This window comes from Aquila chrysaetos, chromosome 18, assembly GCF_900496995.4.
Source record: "Aquila chrysaetos chrysaetos chromosome 18, bAquChr1.4, whole genome shotgun sequence".
Classification (NCBI taxonomy): domain Eukaryota; kingdom Metazoa; phylum Chordata; class Aves; order Accipitriformes; family Accipitridae; genus Aquila; species Aquila chrysaetos.
Window position 1 is genome coordinate 28,495,353 of NC_044021.1, and position 20,020 is coordinate 28,515,372.

Below are 20,020 nucleotides of genomic sequence, written 5' to 3' on the forward strand. Positions count from 1 at the left end.
GTAAATAAATTTCAGTGACATGAGGCCACATAAAGTATAGGTTTCTACAACCTTCCTTCACAGAGAAACTAAGCTGACAAAGAATATTTTCTTCTACAAAATCTGGACTGACAAAACTGGAAGGGGTTACAGCAGGCTAAATAAGGAATTTTGGTTTACTTCCCCAGTAAATCTTTGGGCAAAAAAGGGACTTACTCTTCACATATAGACACATACAGAACATTATATGAAAACATTGAAGAAGATAACCTTGAGACAAGGCAACAATACAGTGAGCTTTTGTCCTGCAAGTACATTTGTGATTTGCAGCACTTTACCATTACTTTGTCCAAGACAAAGCATAACCAATGTACTAGTCTGTCTGCCAGGATATAAATCCTAACACAGAGACACACACCCCTACATGGCACAACTGAGGAAGAGTGGGACTCCCTTTAATCAGTACTGTTCTGGATCTAAAATCACATGTGTGCTGGCCACTCAAAGGTCCAGCTCCAGGCAGCTCCAGTTTGTCTTTTCTGTGAGAAAATCACATGCAAAAATCCAGAATTGAGGCTTTCCTGATAATGTTGAAAAGAATGAGCCAAAGGCGTCTGCTTTCTAATTGTGAGACACATTACTGTAGGAATGAATTAGCTCACACGAATTAGTGCCTCACCTTAGCTGCAAAACAAATTCAGTGGTTTGTCTGAGATTTTCACAGTACGTTGCTCTTCTGCAGATGTTTTGACATTAGCAGCTGGATGCAATCACTGATCAGCATCTAGATCAGACTTCCTGCAGCAGTCAATGGGGAAGATGAAAAAAATCTTACACAACTGACCAAGAAAATGACTCAGTTTGAAGGACTTACATACACACTCAGCCAGCAGAGGTTATTGGCTCCAAGCTTTAAGAACTGGGGGCATATAATTTCGTCTTGGATTGCACACTTTTCTTCCACACTTGGTTTTCCCATTGATCTTAATGTCATCTGGCCTCCTTTTCTTTAATATTTTACTATGTTTCTTAGAAAACTAGGAACTTTTATGATCGGTTTAGTTTAGTTTAGTTGGGCCAAATTGTAACAGGCAAAATTCCTATTGACTTTAAAATTAAGCAACAGCTTTAGGATTATTTTTCCAGAAGATTAGATCAAATTTGGCTCTAGTCATACACATCTTTTTTCCTTAATTCCTTTTTTCAAATCTTCAACATGTGAACAGAACGTGGGTGGACTACTTTGTCATATTCAATGGGACTGAATGCTTCTGTTTATAGAATTCATTTTTGATGTAAAGGTTTCTGGGAAAATTACACTGAGGCTGTACAGAAAATAAAATGGTTGTTAAGCGTGGGGACAGATGTTGGACCATGCTCACAGCAGAGCAGGGAATTCCCCCAGGTACACACATACTTGCAATGAATCAGCTTCAGACATATAGTTAAAGAAAAATTTTGCCCTCTCTTGTTCTGCTAAGGACTCAGATTTAAAACTTTGGAAAAATAAGAATTGTAACATCTTCCAGGTGCCACAGAGCAGTGCCACACAGTCACTGCCTCACAGCAAATTAGGGGCCCTCTGAGCCATGACAACAGGCTTGATGAGGTAAAAAAATATAGGGACTGCAGGAAGAAGTCTGTTACAATCAATTCTTTTTCTGAAACAGAAAAGCCAGATCTTACATGTGTTGCATGCGCTACTTTGCTAGAACTCTTTTCCAAAACACAAACTGCTATTTCACCCTTGGCCTCTCGATCCACAGCTATTCCTTGGCTGGTAAACACAGAATGATTGGCTGGGAGCTCCCAGGGTAGCAGGTATGTGACCTTATACACTTGTGACATGACTGCTGTAACAGTAGTATTGGCTTGAAATAACAGAATGCCTTACACTGAACTAGATGACACTTGACTAGATCAGAGATAACAATCAAATCCTACATTTCAGTCCAATAGCAAATGAATCTTACTGAGGCTGGTCTGTTCCCTCAGGAAATGTTTAGAGGACTGGAAACACTGGAAATTACTTATCAGCACTATCTTTTGGATATTAAGTTATCAACTGTTATTTCATTTATTGATTCAGCTAAAGAAAAGCACTCTATAGTTTGCTTTGGATCCAAGAGAAATTAGTCTGGGGATGTGCTCCTTAGACAACTCCAAGCTGGCACGTCTATGTGGAGACTCAGTTTAAGAGAGGACTGTTGGAGTAACGAGATGCATAAGGATACAACTGAGTAACTGTGCAGCAAAAGACATGTACAAAACATGTAGGCATCCATTTCTCTTTGGTGAAAGGAACGTCTTTGAAGGAAGATCATTTTCTGGGCTTGTTTGCCATACCTGTCCCTAGTGACATCAGAGAGAGACTGATCAGCTCTGCTCAGAGACAGAAGGATGCTCCCTTTACTACATCGTTCCCTGTCCAGAATCATACAGCATCCTGCCCTCATTTTGATTTCCTGATACACTTGCCTGATTGATGGCAATAGGGTCCTGGTCTTTAGTGGCATCTGCTGCCCAGTGCCCCAGACACACAATGTGCATCTTCTGCCCAAAACAGGTTCCTTCTGACAGCTGAGAAAATTAAGCATCAAATCTTAACATTTCAAAGAAAAGAGGTGGCCTATAACTAAATACCTATGTTATGGTCATCTTCGCTCTCCCAGTAGTGACCCCTTGATTATTTCTCTGTTACAGCCTAAGAATTTTTACTGCAGAAAAACTACAAGCCCAAACCAATGATAAGGAGGTCCACATACTTCTAAACAGAGGAGGTGCTTGGTGGTATGTCAACAAAAAGAGTACGTGAATATCAGGGAGCAATGCTGTTAGCCCTATTGCTACCACTGAAAATACTTTATTTCTAGATATAATGATGTAGTAAGATCAGGAAAGCTGACTGGCTTGTGCTACAGTATAGTTCAATTTGGACAGGTTTTTTTTAAAGTGCTTTCTTTGAATGGATGCCCTTGTGAAAAAAAAGTAGTATAACTGTCTATAAAGAATGCAAAACAGGATTAACCAATAGCAAAGATTAAAGTTAATCTAACAAGACTTGATATCACATACTAAGTAAAACTTTCTAATTAATCACAGCTCTTTACATATGTCTCTTTTTTGGTACACTTTGATACTAAAGCTTTTTGCCATATAGATCTGTATTTTTTACCTCTACAGTGTTTGGTCTCACAGCAGCCAATCAACCAGAAATGCATACATGGAGTCCAAAAAACACTTTTATGGATTTTTCAAATTAATCTTTTGGGACTTTTGTGTGAGCAGATACCACATGCTTCCTTATAATCACTGTATTTCTTTCATTCATGTTTAAAGACTGAATGTTTTATCAAACTTTGTTTAAAACATTTCAATGAAAAAAAAACCATTAAAAATCAATGGTAGTCCTTGAATTAAAAATAAATGGAACTTGAAAACTAACTATAAAAAAGTAATTGCCATTAATAGAAGGCAGGTGCAAAAGTTTTGGCCCAATATCTTAATCAACCAAGTGAGGCAAAAAAATAATTTTTGCTGAAGTATGCAAATAGCATAGTAAATAGTGAAGAAGGAGTAGAAGATGTAGGTGTAGTTACACAGACTGATTCGGATGACTTACAAACATGGAGTTACCTAAATCATATGCATTTTAACACTGGTGAGTGCAAGATGATAGATCCAGAAAAAAATAATGTATGTCACACTTACAAGTCACTCTGAGAAGGACTTAAAATCATGTACAGCTTGTAGAGCACGTCCTCCTGGAATTACAAGGTAGCTAGGAGGGTTAATGCAATACACAAATATTTTGGCAGAAGAAAAATGCTGAATACCCATTAAGATTAGAGGAAAAAATAGGGAGTCCATACATAATACTATGCAAACTACTGCTGGGTGAAATGTTCAATTCTAGACTGGAATCCACTCTACAAAAGAAAAACTGCCAAAACTTGCAAAGGGTTCAAGAAATCTGAAATACATTCATTATCATGACAAGCTGTAAAACTTTGATCTTAATTTATAAAAAAAAAAAAAGTGATTGAGAGGTGACTTAAGTGTGACTTATTTGTATTTAATTGGGAAAAAAGGATTTCTGACAAAAGAAGGAATTTTACTGTATCAGGGAAATATGTAAGAAGGTATGATCACTGGGAATTGGAGTCAGGCAAACTAATGAGAAGTAAGACACATTTTCCTCTGACTGTGAACAGTGAACCCTTTGGAACAATCTGTCTATAGATGTAAATGATCAGTACTAACTTGATACCTTTTAAATGAAGAGTCAACCGCAACACCTTCCCATAAGATACTCACTCACTCTTACAGGGTTTTAAATAGTGACTACCGAGCAGATTGTGTAGCCTGTATTATTCAACAGTGCAGACCAGATGGCCATAGCCATCTCTCTGGCCTCAAAATCACTGAAATGGTAGTAACTACACTCAGAAATGTTTGGAAAATGGGGACACAGAAGAGAGAGGAGATACCGATGCTTGGGAGAAGGCCAAAAGCTTAATGAGCTGCTGAGAACCAGCATTAGCACATTTCAGGCCTGTATTTCCTGGGGGAAAATACAGGGAAAATAGGGCTGGGAGAGACATGGAGATTTGTTTAGAGACTGTTTGTTCTAGCTAAAGTGTTTCCAGGATCTAGTTAGAATTATTTAGAAAACACTTTCATTAGCTAAGAATAGGAAATCATCTACACAACTACAATAAACAACATTTTTTCAAGTTCATGTAAGACAGCTCTGGGTACTCCTATCTTCATCTGGCCACTGGCTTCAAGAATTAGTCCTGGCCTTTCAACTACAGTCCCACTGTAACCAGACCAGGATTTATCTCATAGAGCATGGTGAAAAAAATCTGACCATTAATAATGGGCTTAGGTTTGTGGACAGTAGCAGCTTTTACATATTTAGCTGCAGTTGCTAAATATTAAGAATATAATATAGAAATATTATATATATGTTATTTTATCAATAACAGTAATATATAACATATATATTATAAATATATATAATATAACAGTATTACACATTAAGAATAAAAAGCTTTCTGTAATTTCCAGTCTTCTAGCGAACGAAAAGCATATTTGCTTTTGTTAAGTCCCCATAGCTTTCACCCACACTTCAGTCTCTGCTTGTTTACTTGCCATGTACCATAATTTCCTGTCATTTAAACCACCTAGTTGCATTTTCATCTTCAGGGCTCCCTCTGAATAGCCTAAAAACATCAGCAAAACTGTGAACAGCTGATCCCTTCCTCTTTTGTCAATGAATGTCTCCAGCTGTTTTTTGAATGTTTTACCTTTCTTGAAAGGTGTTTCTGGTTGTCCTTCATATTCTAGTGTCCGACAAGAGCCACTGAAACCCACCACAGCTAAATGACTTAAGATATTTTAAAATCCCACTTTGATCCCTCATCATATTTAAGCTTTCAAATACCTTTGGACAATCTGACCCAGAGTTTTGTATCCTAACTTCTGCATGAATCCTCACAGAAAAATGCTAAAATTAATAAATAATAGGGAAACTGTCTCCTGATAGTGCTTCTGTAACACTTTACCTGAAATTTTAAGGCTTATATGTGATTGTTATACATTTCTAGCAAGATCAAGATCAGCTGTGGAGGCTAAAACTTTTATATTGGTTTCCAGTACCAGCTGCCACACGAGAGCCTCATCTGTTTAAAATCAGTCAAAAGGCTGCTTTTAAAGAACACAAGTTTGTTAAGTATAAAGTTAAGACATAAGTAACGGAGCTGTCAGAAGATCTTACAGTATAATTAAGTTACAGCAAATTGAAGTCACTGAAATCTCTCTCATGACTGTTTGGTGAAACAGCAAAGCAACGCAGATAATTGCTATTTACAATCCCATAACCAAGGACAGCCATTTACTCTGAAGAGCTAAAACTCCTCCATAAAACAAAGAGTTGAGAAAAGAAGCAGTTTTCCATAAACGATTACATTTTGATATAAGATACGACAAATTTTGCAAGATCTTTGTAAATGAAAAGCACCACGCAGAAATTACCGTATGAAGAAACAGTTTCCTTCATACAAACCTCACAGTTTTAACCCACTATTTGATCCAAGTTGACTAAATTTTACTGCTAGAGGCTAGATGTAAAATCAGGGTAAACTAATACTACCAGGTTTAAATACCTGAATTTAAGTGACCATGGCTAGAAATACCATTTTTTCATTAATTTGTCAGAATACTCCAAATAAAGAAGTGTTTCAGTCCCATCCATCAGGGTTCCTCCAATGAGCTGGAAAAAATTAGCTCTTATATAAAGCATGACATCAAATCACAACGTCTGTTCGCAGAAGAGTAAAATTCTTAAAGGTAGAGGTAAATGTGCTGTTCCTTCAGTGCAACGAACCCTTAAGATAAGTTTGTAATCAGATTGATAATGCTTGATTCAGGAAATAAATTCCAAACAAATTCCTCCTCCTACTCTCTCCCAAGCTAGAACTTGAAATGTAAGTGATAGAAAGAAGTTTTAAAAAACTGTGTATCATTGAAAAATGTAAAACATTTTTGTTTTGGAAGAGGCTGGAATTCTTCTTTTGGTACTGCACATGGGGAAAAATGAGCTAAGCCTCAGACTGACTGATTTCTCCAGACAAAACAATCTCCATAGATAGGCAGGAATTTTCTTGTACAGGGAATGAAAATGACACTAAAGGGGAAGTGCAATCGGAAAGGATAAAAGCAAGGTGGATTCTTAACTCTACGTGAAAGTCAGTAGAACTCAGAGACTTCAGTCACCTCCAAACCTTGGAAAAATCTTGCACCAAAATATTCAAACTCTTGAAGAAACTTTAGCACAAGGCTTGAGAAAAGCTGCCTGCTTTTTCACCTGCATTAGCAAAGGCAGAGTCTAATATTTTGACTCCTGTAGGTACCTTATTCTGCTGCAAGTAGTCCCATTAGTTGAGGACACTTATCAATTATGAACAAGGTATCAGCAAAGAACTCTGCTTTGTGATTATAATACAATTGTAATGAAGATCAAATGGAGCAAAATTAAAATGCTTCCTTCAAAATAAGTGAAACAACTTGTACCTAGATGAGTTGGAAAATTAAAATTATTGCCCCATAACATACAGATATTTGTTAAATAAATCTAGCAGTACCTGCATTGCAAGGATTTTCTTTTCCTTTGTATACACACATTTCTCTGTCAGATATGAATGCAATTTCTGCAAGCTGGATAAGAAGGGCTTACCTCCTCTTGCTCTTCCCCATGGTTGGAGAGAGCTGCATGAGTGCACGTTTCACTCCAGTGCCATAAGTTTTAATAATCTACCTCTTAAAAGGTTGCAAGGTTGTAAAGTCATCTAGGGTGTGCAAATAAAAGTGCTAAGAAGGAATAGCATCTAAGTTGTTAATATGCTGTCAGATTATGAAACATTATCAACAGGTGGGACATCTCAACAGAGGTGTCAGTGGCGAGAGAAACATGGGGAATTGCTGCAACATAGCACATCAGTCCAACATTTCGTTACCCATCACGTCTACTGGTGATCAGCTAGGTAAAATCTTGCATGAGGTGACTGCAAAATCTTGCATCACATGAGGTGATACTAAATAGGAGACAAGATCAATTATCATATGAGACAAGAACATATCTGGGGCTAAATGATGCTGTAACAGGTGTGGTGACAGCTAGCTTGTGGCTGCCCTGCCTCAGGAGCAGCCCCTGAAACAGCACCAGCACAGTTTCAAATCCAGAAAGATGTTCTGCTGCAGGCTGGCTCATACCACACCAGCGTTAATTCACTTGAGTCTCGTTTTCTGAAGTGCGGAACACCTGCCGTTTCCTCTGATTTCAGTTGGTGTAGAGGGTACTCAGTGCTTCCGAAAAGCAAGCATTATGCATGAGCAGACATGCTCTGAAGAAGCAGATGCTCCACAAAGCCAAAAATACCACCAATTACACAAGCCCTGTGAGTTTCCTCCAGAGCAGAGTTTGAAGTGTGCAGCTTTATAATAGAGAGATGTTTAAATACCTCCAGCAACTACAGAACAGGAATAGAGGTAAGAAAATAATAATGCCACCCTCACTACTGTCAGTCTTGCAGTATTTTAGACATCCAAACAAAATGGGTGGTGCTCACTCTCTCCATTCTATCTGGGAGGCAAAGAAACAAACTCCAGCAGGATCAATAGGACAAATCATTTTACATTTGGACAGGATGATCTCACACAAGAGGTGGATTTCTGAAACAGTGTATGATGAAATGTTCCTGTCATCTTACTGAAAAAAGAAAATCAGAGGAGGGAACTGCATTGCTGCCAACAGAGAAAACAGAATAGCATGATTCTAAAAGCATATTGCTTCAGTGGTTTCACAGAAAAAAAAATTGACTTAAGTAACATTTGCCTAAAATGCACAGAAATATAGATTAAATATAAACACAACTGTCTGAGCTAAAAGCAATAGCAGCTAGTATTGATTAGCCCACTGGTTAGTTTTCATTAAATTGGTCTATTTTGTGCACTCTTCGAGTTAAGAGCTGGGTCTCTGTGTGCCTGTGGCCATATTGCAGAGACTTAAGAGCTGCAGCTTAGGCCTCTGCAACTGGCAACCAAATACAGGAGGATTTCAATTGATTCAGAACACAAATATTTCACATGCATTAGGGATCTATTAAGGATGTAGGTATTACAGTGTTCTTGGTATTTGAGGTGATCCTTTTTTTAAATGACAAACACCATTATAAGGTGAGAACTACCAAAACCAAAACTAACTCTTACATGATAAATTCTGTCAGGTTGCACCATTTTTTAGAGTCCACTTTCTTCATCATCTCTTCAAAGGATTTTCCACAGGCAGGCAACTTTTCTAACATGAGAGATTCATTGCAGAGATTAGTCTGTTGACGTGCACCTAGGTAAAATCAGAAAGCACCTTAAATCTCAAACATTGAAATAGAAGAAGTGTGATCACATCACTCGCAAATTCCTTCACACAACTCTGATTGCCACTTACGTTGTTGTAAACCTAACATTCAACTTTCTAAACAATTTTAGAAAATAGATAAAATATACCTTTACATAAATTTATTAAAAACATAACAGTATATAATACTACAGGTTACTGTATATAGTATCATCTTTTAGACCTAGCATAGAGCAACCTACCTAGTCACTTTTCTAATCTTACTTAGCTTCTACTCATACTAACTTACTATTGCCCATTTGCATTTTTACTTAAAAGCTGACTGGAGTTACTGATCATATACTTCAGTGTAGAAAGCAATTCTCAAGCTTACACAGATGCATCCCATTCAGCTAACTGTATGACTAAATGTACTTCAACATCAGAAACATTTGTATATCTTACCAGCTAAAGGGCTGGAATTCACAATTAAGCTTTTTCTTTAGGATATCCACTAAAGGCATTATCTACCATTATCAGATGTTGATGTTACAGCATACAGCTACTTGCAAAGAAAGAGTTAACCTTTACTTGAGCAAGTCTGTATCTTTTGCAACCTGTAATGGCAACTACACAGTATTTAGAGTCAAAGTCAAAGTTTTTTCTTGGCCAGCCCATGCCTGCATTGGAATACAAAGATAGTATTTTGGTATTTCTTATAAAATTAAAATTCTGAAAAAATTCTATTCAGACTAACTAAAGCATTTTATTTTGATAAGGCTGAAACATTTTGGTTTTATTAAGTAGTTAAATACGTCTTGCTTTACCTTTGTAAATGCCACTATTTTGATTGTTCTTCTATATACAAAATGCATACATTTTGTAGAATATTAAAGATTACCTGTAAGTATATGTATGTCAACATATTTAATACAAATGCCTAAATTAAATCAGTCAGAAAAAACCTAGGATGTTTTCTTCTCTTTACAGCAGCACAAATCTGAGAAAAGGCTTTACCTGAAAAAAACCTGCAACCCTAAAAAACCCGTGTGTCAGGCAACCTCCTGAGAACTCTGGAGGAACAGCTTTTTTTAAGAATAAAGCCAAGAACAGACCACTTCATCCTTTTTTAATCATAGAGAAAAGAACTCTAAGTAGAATCAGGTCTTGCACCTTTTCCTTCTGAACCTACATTTTCACTGAGACCCTATTTACACCAGGGAGAGGAGGTATTTCTTTTCCTTCTATTAGTTACATTGAAAGCAGGATCCCATCATTGCTGAACAGAGCTGGTGGTTCTAATTTTGTGTGGTGACAGCCAAACATGCTGCCAGGCGAAGTGAGGTCAAAAGCATGCAAGCCTTCGCTTGATGAGAAGGTCAGGCACAGCCCTCACTCTCAACAGGGCACTGTTCCTTACTATTAGTCCAAAAAAGCCTAAGGCAAGATGGACTGGTTTCAGGCCTCACATCATGACCCAGCCATCAATCAGAAATGTGAACATCTCCATTTGAAATGGGGCATGTGATTGTAAACCAGGCTCGAGTGCACATTAAGTGTCTCACCCACGAAGGAGATGGCTCCTTTGGAGCCCGGGCAGGAGCGCTTTGCAATTTAACTCCAGCTATCACAGCTGACTCCTTAGCTGGGGAAGTCACTAACTCAGTGATGCCATGTGCCAAACGAGAGACAGCCATCACATCTGACCAAAGAAATACTTGGCTTTCACATACTTTCGCAGAGCAGCAGGCCCATAACTGGACAGCCTGTGACACACCGGAGACCCTAAGCCCACTATTTCACTCAGAGCACAAACCTCTCCAGGTGTACGGCTGACTCACTGCAACCTGACCCTACCTCCTTCATCATGTCTGACTGCCAGAGCTCTTAAAGCTGATGCTAAGCTTTCATCCATGTCAGAAAAAAAACAGAACTACAGTTAATCACCAGTGATAGAAATGGTGAAAGTTACGAAACAGGGGCAGCGTAATTTTGTTCTTGGGAAGTTAACATGATAGCATGGACCCTGCCTATTTAAGCACTCCTGCCAATTCATTTGGCAGCTGCAGCAGTTGTAAGTTATACTTTCCACAGCTAGAACTGCAGAGGAACACTAAAGCTGGGCAGAATTCAAAACCAGATATGAAAATTGCATAGCTGGCAACTTCAATCCTGCATTGATGCTTTGACAAAAGTTAAGCAAAGCTGCCTTCCCTGGCAGGGTATTCTAAACAGCCAGCTATCACTTGATTTATAACCCTATAAATCCAACAGAATACAAGTTTCTCCTCCATTACGTCATGTGTGCTGACAATTTACTCCAGATCCTTCCCAGCAGGGTGTTTAAATGGATTTTCCACGGCCTTGGTGGTTTCGGTTGGCTCTCTTTAAAGCTTCAGTATTTTGCAGGGTTATAGAAAAAGCTCTGATAGAGTTATTTGACAGGAACAATCTGACAACACAAGAGTTTCTGTCTAAATCCCTGGCCAAAGGGGTTCAAAATTACAAATAATTCTACAATTTTACCACCACTATTGAGACTGACCTTTACAAAACACAACACCACTCTCAGTTCACACAGCTGATGAACAAGACCAGCTGTAAAAAATGCATGATGGTTGACTAACCGAAATCAGATAGTATGGAAGCATTTCTCCAATGGCCGCCATTAACAAAACAGAAACAGAAGTTTGAATTTTAGAAGTAAAGCTCACCTGTGAATCCAAGCGTCATTAGACCATTAACTAGGGGGGTGAAAAAAGAGAGAGATGAGTTAGATACCTCCATACTATTACATAAAAGAATTAGTGCAGATACAAGCAAACTTGAGCATAATTTAGGTTTCAACAGAATACTCAAAATATTCATTCAAACATTAGTTTCAGTTTTATTAAAGAGTGTGTCTGAATGGAAGAATGAACATTCAGAGAACATCCTGGTTTTAAATTCTTTTTTATTTATCCTTTAAATGGCTGAGTAATGCAGACTGGTTATGGGTCTGTCCACACCACTCTTTCCTGTAGGTTCCAACGTTAAGGGTTAGGGACAGTGAAATTATTTTTGATGTCCCACTGAAAAAAATTCCTGACAAATCTTTATAGTGTTAACCTCACATCAGAAATGAGTAATTTCACACAGATGGGTGCCTCTTGCTCTTTGTTTATACCCTACGCGTCACTCCAGTAAAATGAATCAAGATATACATAGCAGAATATCAGCCCCAATCATACTGATCTAGACAGTGCGGTCATGGAGGTATACCACGCTCTCAACTGAGTTAACTGCAAATTGTTGTGTACATACATCTGAGAACAATTTAGATCCTTCTAATGAACATATTTTTCTTACAGACAAGCATTAATCTCTGTCTTAGTTACTAATGAGCCAGAATGTACTGAAACTGTGAAGAGCAGGAATCCATGTATCAGAAAATTGCGTTGCATCCAAACACACAGAGCTGAAACTCCATTATACACTCTGATGGCTGTATCTCTTTCGCAAATAGAGCACTTTTCTTTCCAGGCTATTAGCTGTTATACTAGTAAATATACTTGAGTCCCTGGGTAGGTTTTTCTTTAATCCTCACTTGAAAATGTACCTTATCAACTGCAGAAAACTGAAGATCAAAATAAAGCATACACTTTACGAGGAAGCCAACCCCATCCATTCTGAGGAAACAGTCTAGATGCCCATAGGTGCCCTAGATGCTCCCCTCAAGGACCATAGACTGTACCTCCAATTCTTATTCTATCAATTCTTGTCACTGATCTCTAGATCCTTCACAGTTATTGCTGCAGTAGTCCTCGTGAGATCATGGTGAGGCAAATAAAACAGGATTTACAATGAGAGAGAACTGGTAGGAGAAAACAACATGTCCATGTTTTACAGACAAGAGGTTGAGTGACTACCCCAATGTCAGGCAGGGAAGCTGTGATAAACCAAGTACCGAATAAAGTTTGTGCTCACAAATCCCCCAGCTCACAGGAAAACGTGCTTTTTGCATTTTCTGATCTGCTTATAACAAAGTAACACAGGATGTTTTGCACCTATCCTCAACCAAGAGTCCTTCAGAGAAGGGTGAAACAACAATCCAGACCACCATGTGCTATCATGCCCAGCCCTCTTTGTTTTCTTTACTCCCAGATATTCAACTCGGAACAAAGATTTAATCAGGAGACTACAGCTTGTTGGCCTTGACAGTTTATACAAAAAGTATGACTTTTCCAGCAGCTTTTTTAGGAATGGGCAAGTTCAGCTTATTTCTTGAAAGGTTGATGCCATCACATCTCATTAGAAGATACACAGAGGAAGCAAAGTGAGTCACAGTGTTGGAATATGTTGCCATAATCCCGCAATAAACAGTTGCCATACACTCCTACCTGAACCAACATTTAAGGGATGCAAAAGGAGGTTCAGTTTAACTGTACCAGTTGCCTGCAAGTTAAATCATGTTAATAACAGACCACAGCAATGACCTTTAACTTTTATTTTCTCCATACACTCTGGCAGCATGTATTATCACCCCTAGCATTAGTGGAATCAGATGGAAAGGGACCAACCAGCTTGGAGCCAAAGCAAGAGGTGAAGAAAAGCACCATCGAATGAAAGATGGGTAAAAATAGGTTTGAAGAGCCTTTGGAAAGAAAAAGAAAAGATAAGCAAAATAGGATAAAGTAATAGAAAATAAGAAAACCAGGAAAAAAACTAGTTTTTATTAACAACCTACTTCAAAATCTTGTATATGAAAAAAAAAGAAAATCTGATCCTAGACCTTCACTGCAGCCTCTTATTATCTAATCTCTACTATCCTTTTGTAAACAGACATCATTCTGACATTAAAAAGGGAATTCAGAATGGGATTCACAGCAATATGTAAATTCACTATTGGGATACATGAGAGGGTAACTGTCCTATAATTTTTCAAGTATATATACTCCTGTTTTTCTGTGAAATCGATATGTATTTCTCAATGTTTATTTTTCTGCTATATTTTCATTATTCACTGTTATTTTTTCCCAGAGGCATAACAGTAGCACTGAAAGTCTCTGTATTGCAACTACTTCATAAATCTGAAGCAGCATATGAATTGCTGTGTGTTCTTCCTACTGCACCTTCATCCAAACACTTTGTAACAATAATTCTGAAAACCTTGTATAAGTATATGAGGGAAATGTTAGAATATTATTTTCCCTTGCCTGAACATTTCTTCAGGATGCTGCAATTACTGACAGGAGAGTAAGATTTTTGAGCGGCTCCAATACTTTCTCAAAATACAGATATCAAGTAATTCTTGTTTGTATGCAGTTTTTCACCAGCAATTACATCAGTGTAATCCTATATATATTCTTCAAAATTTGCAATGTCTGATTCAAAACCATATTTTTATCAATCATAATTTTTGTAAGAAAAAAAGAACATATAATGACTTCAAGTTAAACCTCAAGACCTTACTTCTTACCTCTTTTTAAAGACAATCCTGCCAATTACTATCATCTGATCTTTAACTATACGTCAGGACATCAGATCTATATTGGAAGTTATGCACTAACCAAACATCTGCCTCTCTGCAGATTCTGAAGTTTTACTGATAGCAGCAAGACCTGCTCTGACATACAGTTCATGAAAACAATTAAAACCGCAGTTTGAAATGGCAAGTGTTGCTCTGCAGTCATGCATCTATGATTTGCTGGAAACACAGGAGAGATTAATACTCTATTACTATCATTTTTTCATACTGATAAATCTTATTACCCACATTTCTTTTATAAATCTGATTTTAAATACTGAACAAATTGATGTTACAGAAGTGTACCAATGTTTCTCCAAGTATTTAAATGTTACATAAAGTTACCTGTTGCATAGGTGGTATTAAAGATCATGTGACATTCACCCATCTTTTATGTAAACCCCAAGTTATACCATTACAGGTTTTCTGGCAGGAATACACAGACACTTCAAGGTATCTAATGCATGAGAAACTCCCATGGAAATAACTTCATCTATGCTCTGACACAATGTCAAGAGCCATCCTACTGCATCAGAAAAACACTGGTTACAGTTGGGGCATGGTTTCTCTATTATCTGTCTTCCTGGGCATTTATGAGCTCAAAAGCCTCATTTCACTAGGGTCTGTATGAAAACAGAAGGAAAAGATAAGCTAACACAAGCATCACGTGGCTGCCTTCCAAAGACTTCTCTAAAAGCCCTCTATGGGGGGCCAGTCAAATGTATGTGGCCAAGACACCTCAGACTCTGAAGATGCTGAGCAATCCTGAAACTTGATGGGAAAGCCCACAAAGGTCCCACGAAGGTCTGAGCTCTCCTGCTTTGAATAATAGGACTGTAAGACAAAACAGTTTCTTCAAATATATTTCATCAAACCCACTTCTTTCCCTGCATAATCTCTATACCTAGCTTCAGTCAAATACCATCAGCAAGCACTTCTTGAAGGCACATCTCTCTCTTCCAATTTTGCATCACATTAGGGCACACAGTTTTGTACCACCAACACAAGCACAGTTCTGGCAGGAGGGGCGGAGGTGGACCAGGTAAGGAGATGGCCACAGAGCTGGGAGTGCAGAAACTGGTCCTGACAGCAAGAGAAACACGTGAAAGGACTTACCATTTCTGTCCTTTCAGCTAAAAGCCAATGTTTGCTATGCCAGCTCTTGGGAGAAAAGGGGCTGATCCTTAGCTACTATAAAAGAGCATTCATTGAGTTTTGACCTTGTCAGTCCGCTGAGGAGCTGACTGACATACATTGACTTACCAGACATGATAACCAAGTATTGTGGTTTAACCCCAGCCAGCAACTCAGCACCACGCAGCCGCTCACTCAGTCCCCCCCTGCCCCAGTGGGATGGGGGAGAGAATCAGAAGGAAAAAGGTAAAACTCATGGGCTGAAATACGAACATTTTAATAGGACAGAAAGGAAGAAAATAATAATAATAATGATAAAAGAATTGGAATATACAAAACAAGTGATGCATAATGCAATTGCTCGCCATTCACTGACCAATGCCCAGTTAGTTCCCGAGCAACAATCTGCCCCACCCTGGCCAACTTCCCCCAGTTTATATATTGGGCATGATGTCACATGGTGTGGAATACCCTTTGGCCAGTTTGGGTCAGCTGCCCTGGCTGTGTCCGCTCCCAACTCCTTGTGCCCCTCCAGCCGTCTTGCTGGCTGAGCATGAGAAGCTGAAAAATCCTTGACTTAGTCTAAACATTACTTAGCAACAACTGAAAACATCAGTGTGTTATCAACATTCTTCTCATATTGAATCCAAGACATAACACTATACCAGATACTGGAAAGAAAATTAACTCTAAGCCAGCCAAAACCAGGACACTGAGTTACTGAAACAGAGATGACTTAACACCCACAGTGCCACTGCCTGCAACTCGGAGAGAAAAGTCTTAACACAGATAGCTTCCTACAGGGCTGCAGAAGCTTGAAGCAATATATTTCTCAACAGCCACACAAGACACCTTGCTCAACTCTTGTAGGGAGCTAGCTGGTCCTCCCCCTGCTGCAGCCTGTGCTTAAGGATCTAAGCCTTTATCCTTACTGCCCTTACCAGCCTACTTCGTACCCCCACAAACTGCAGCTCTGGGTTATTTTTCAAATGAAAAATTACTTCTGTGAGCCAAATTCTTATTCCAGCTAATCACACTAGGATGTGAAACCCTCAACAGACACAATGAAGTGATAATTTAGCATGAAATTGCTATAGAGATGGGCAAAGCCTAAACTTCTGCTATGAAAAAGTCTGAAACACACTTGGGAAGAAAAAAATTGGTGATGACTGGTGATGAGCTGGGGTGACCCCAGCGGCGTCCCCTGAGGCAGGCAGGGCCACGGGTGGGAAATGGGCTCCATCAACGGCTCCGACATGGAAGGGGATGAACCAGGGAGTGCAGACAACAGAAGGAGATAGGGCCAGATACAGGATGGGAGACAAGGCGACCCAGTACGTAGGTCCAGAGCACATACAGGAAAACAGCCAGTAAGCCAGGACCGCTTATGATGTAGCTTAGGGAATGATGGGGCACCCAGGCAGGGGGCAAGGGATAACTTGGTGGGGCTGTTCAGGGTGCTGTTAATGCATTGAGAGTCCTGACAGCAGGTCAGCAAGTGGCCAGCAAAGCACAGCCTTCTACCTGGGCTTAACAAAGATGATTCAAAAACTGGTCCAGCTGGAAATCTCTACCTGCTACACAGTGAAATGTATACCTGCATTTATGGGGAAAACAAAGCACATCTCAGGTGGCCCACCCTCAGAGAGAAAGCTAACATGAGTGATCGTATTGTTTCATGTCTAGAGGCTGTTGTAAAAGTACAGAAAGAAGAAATAATGCTATTGGTACAAAAACTAAAGTCCCACCTGCCAATCTTTAAATAACACTTGCTACAATATATGTGCCTCAGAAGGTCATCTTTTGTTTGCAGCTACTAACTGTCCCTTTGACGCTTTTCTTTATAAGAGGAGCGGGACCTGGAGGGGGGGACAGGATGCAAGAACATCATCACATAGTGTGAAAGCAACCGAGGAAATGAGGCAACTGAAGTTCACAGAACTAGGCAATGACAGGAACCCAACACAAAGGAAGGATGCTGGGAATAAATAGAAGCTTGCAATAAATATAGTATTTGAAAGAACTGTTACACTTGCATTCAAAATTGGCCCAGAAAAAAACATGCCTCAGCACATGGAGAGGCAGGAGCAAGGTAAACCTGTTGGCAGGGTGGATTGATCTCTCCCTATGTCCAAGAAGAGCTAGCGTAACACAGAAGTCAGCTTTTCATTATCCCCTGCTTTGATGCTGAATCCTTTTTAATGCCTTTTTTTTTTTTCCCTTGTGTCAGCTGCATGGAAGATGTATATTAGCCATGGAAATCTAATATTCAAAACTAAAAGTGCAGTTCAATGCTATCCTTTATCAGTTTGAGGCATTACATTATTGCTTTGAATTGGCAACGTAATTTTAGACAGTTAACAATTTTGGACATTAGAGTCTTCTTCCTGCAGAGCAAGAAAAGCATGAAAGGAAGCAATTTAAGCTTTTTCATTTCATCAGTGCAAATCAATGGAGAACATTACAGAGGGCATCAACTATTCAGTCTCACATTGGTTCAGAGTTCCTCAGCTTTCCAGTGACTGCTGGAAATGTGACAATTATTCTGAACTCATACTTCAATGGGGAATTTTTCAGAGCAGGAATACAAATTATTGTTCTTTACATTCCTTTGTGAAGTTCTTAAATTACTGCTGGCAGTATAGAAATAATGCTTCGCAATTTCTCAATAGCCTACGTCTACTTCCAGAGGTGTTGGATGGGTTTTCTGCTATTTTGTTTGAAACCAGTATGTTTTATTTAAATAAATATATAACCCGTATTTTTAATTAGATATTTATTTATTAATTACTAATTATTTATTTATTAAATAAATATTTAAATAAACCATACTGGTTCAACGACAGACTTAAGGAAGGGATTACTTAGCAATCGACCAAATGCTAAGATCTGTATTGTAATGAAAGTTCATGACTCAACCTGAAATGTCACATAATGTTTTCTTCACTTCTTTTTTTTCCTGTTATGTTTTTGATGAAGCACTGTGTACTTGAAGTATAAAACAGGTTTTTTTCAGCTACTGACTTTCAGACAGTGGATGAACTAAATATTCCAACAGCAGAATCAATTGCTTGAAGTAAACTCTCTTCACACTCTTTTAGAAGAGTGGTATAGACAAATGTGATCCTTGACAGAAATCCCAACTCAAGATCCAGCCTTCCAGAGAGTAAAATTGAAGAAGAATAAGAGGAGTACATTTTTTTCTAGAGTAGAAAGAAATCTGTGGCTTTAGAAACTGTTTAAAGATTACATTCAGCAACAATACAGGGACCACAGTCTGATTTAAAGTGGCTGGAAGAGACCTCCAGAGGAGTACACTCCTCAGGAGGTGTTACAGCCTACAGCCAGCAGAGACAAGCAGAACAGCTTTCCTAACAACCCCAAATTGACCGAATTCACTTCTGTGGGTGTTCCCCAGGTCGTTATGAAAAGATTGTTACTCAGGATGTATCTACAGGCCTTCCAAAGGCTTCATGCTCCTTGTTTTCATCCAACTTCTGCCTGTGAGACCTGGTCTTCTGGGTCTTGGGATACAGTGGTTGTCACACAGATGTATAACCTCTAAACCAACCAGATCATAGCTCTTAATAATTTATGATTACAGATAAATACACTTCTAGCAAGAGAAAGTGAAAATCTTTTTTTTTATCCCCGAAACTTCTGCACTTCTTCAGGTTCATTACAGCCTTGAGGTACCGCTACTGCAGTCTCCATTTTATATGAGCTATGGAAATAATGACAGAACTAGCAAAAAATTGGTCTAAGGTCACAAGCAGGAACCAGCATCACATCGAGTACAGTGTGAGCCAGCAGCAGTCTGGTGCCAGTGCCAGGACCTCTGTCTCACCACTACCTCCTTCTCTCAGAAAATGTTAACAAAGCAGCTAAAGAACATGACAATCTCTCTGTCTAAAACATAATTGTGAAATGTGTCTGCTGTGCAATTTATGGGAAAGGTACATCAACAAATGAGGTGGCATAGTTCAGATTTATTCCCCCTAAAAGGCCAGAGAGCTTGCAGTTACTACGGAGAGACATACACCGCCAGTCCTCATGAGAACTGTGACAGCCCCCGAAGTTGGCCATCTGCATCCAGGACCTCAGTCTGTACCACCTGATCACCTGCAAGGACATATTTGATCTCATGGGTGCTCGTTATTGTAACCCAGCTGTCTGTCATTAGTCAAAAAGGCAGGAAAACACAAAAGAAAATGTGATGTGACATAAGATTTCCCTATAATAAGGAAACATAAGGTCAGCACAATACTGGCTTTACTCTATACCTAGCCACCTGTGAATGAGTGTAAAACACAAGTTCCTCAAGGCAAATAAGGACTCTAATCTGCTCCTATGGAGTAGTCTGAAAGAGAAGTCAAGCGACTTTTTTTTTTTCCTTTTTTTTTTTTTTTAAATAACCTTGGGAAGGGGAAATGACCCATGAAGGTCTCACAGATGAGGGTCACGGCACACTCCCTCCTGAGGAAGTGTTTAAAACCATGGGATAC

At 38.9% G+C, this 20,020-nt stretch overlaps 1 protein-coding gene across 5 annotated transcripts in view; it reads right to left on the minus strand.

Moving 5' to 3' along the window:
- Positions 1-20,020, minus strand: part of RAMP3 (receptor activity modifying protein 3) — a 56,238-nt gene that overhangs the window by 25,357 nt on the left and 10,861 nt on the right. For 3 of the 5 annotated variants that reach the window (XM_030042120.2, XM_030042123.2, XM_030042121.2), the window contains exons 2-3: positions 11,590-11,619; positions 8,752-8,884 (exon numbers count right to left, since the gene is read on the minus strand). In XM_030042120.2, coding sequence (XP_029897980.1) covers positions 8,752-8,884; positions 11,590-11,619 — 163 coding nt within the window. Of the gene's footprint in view, positions 1-8,751; positions 8,885-11,589; positions 11,620-17,263; positions 17,282-20,020 lie in introns of those variants that run through there. The other 2 variants (XM_030042122.2, XM_041118356.1) reach the window with 2 other exon arrangements.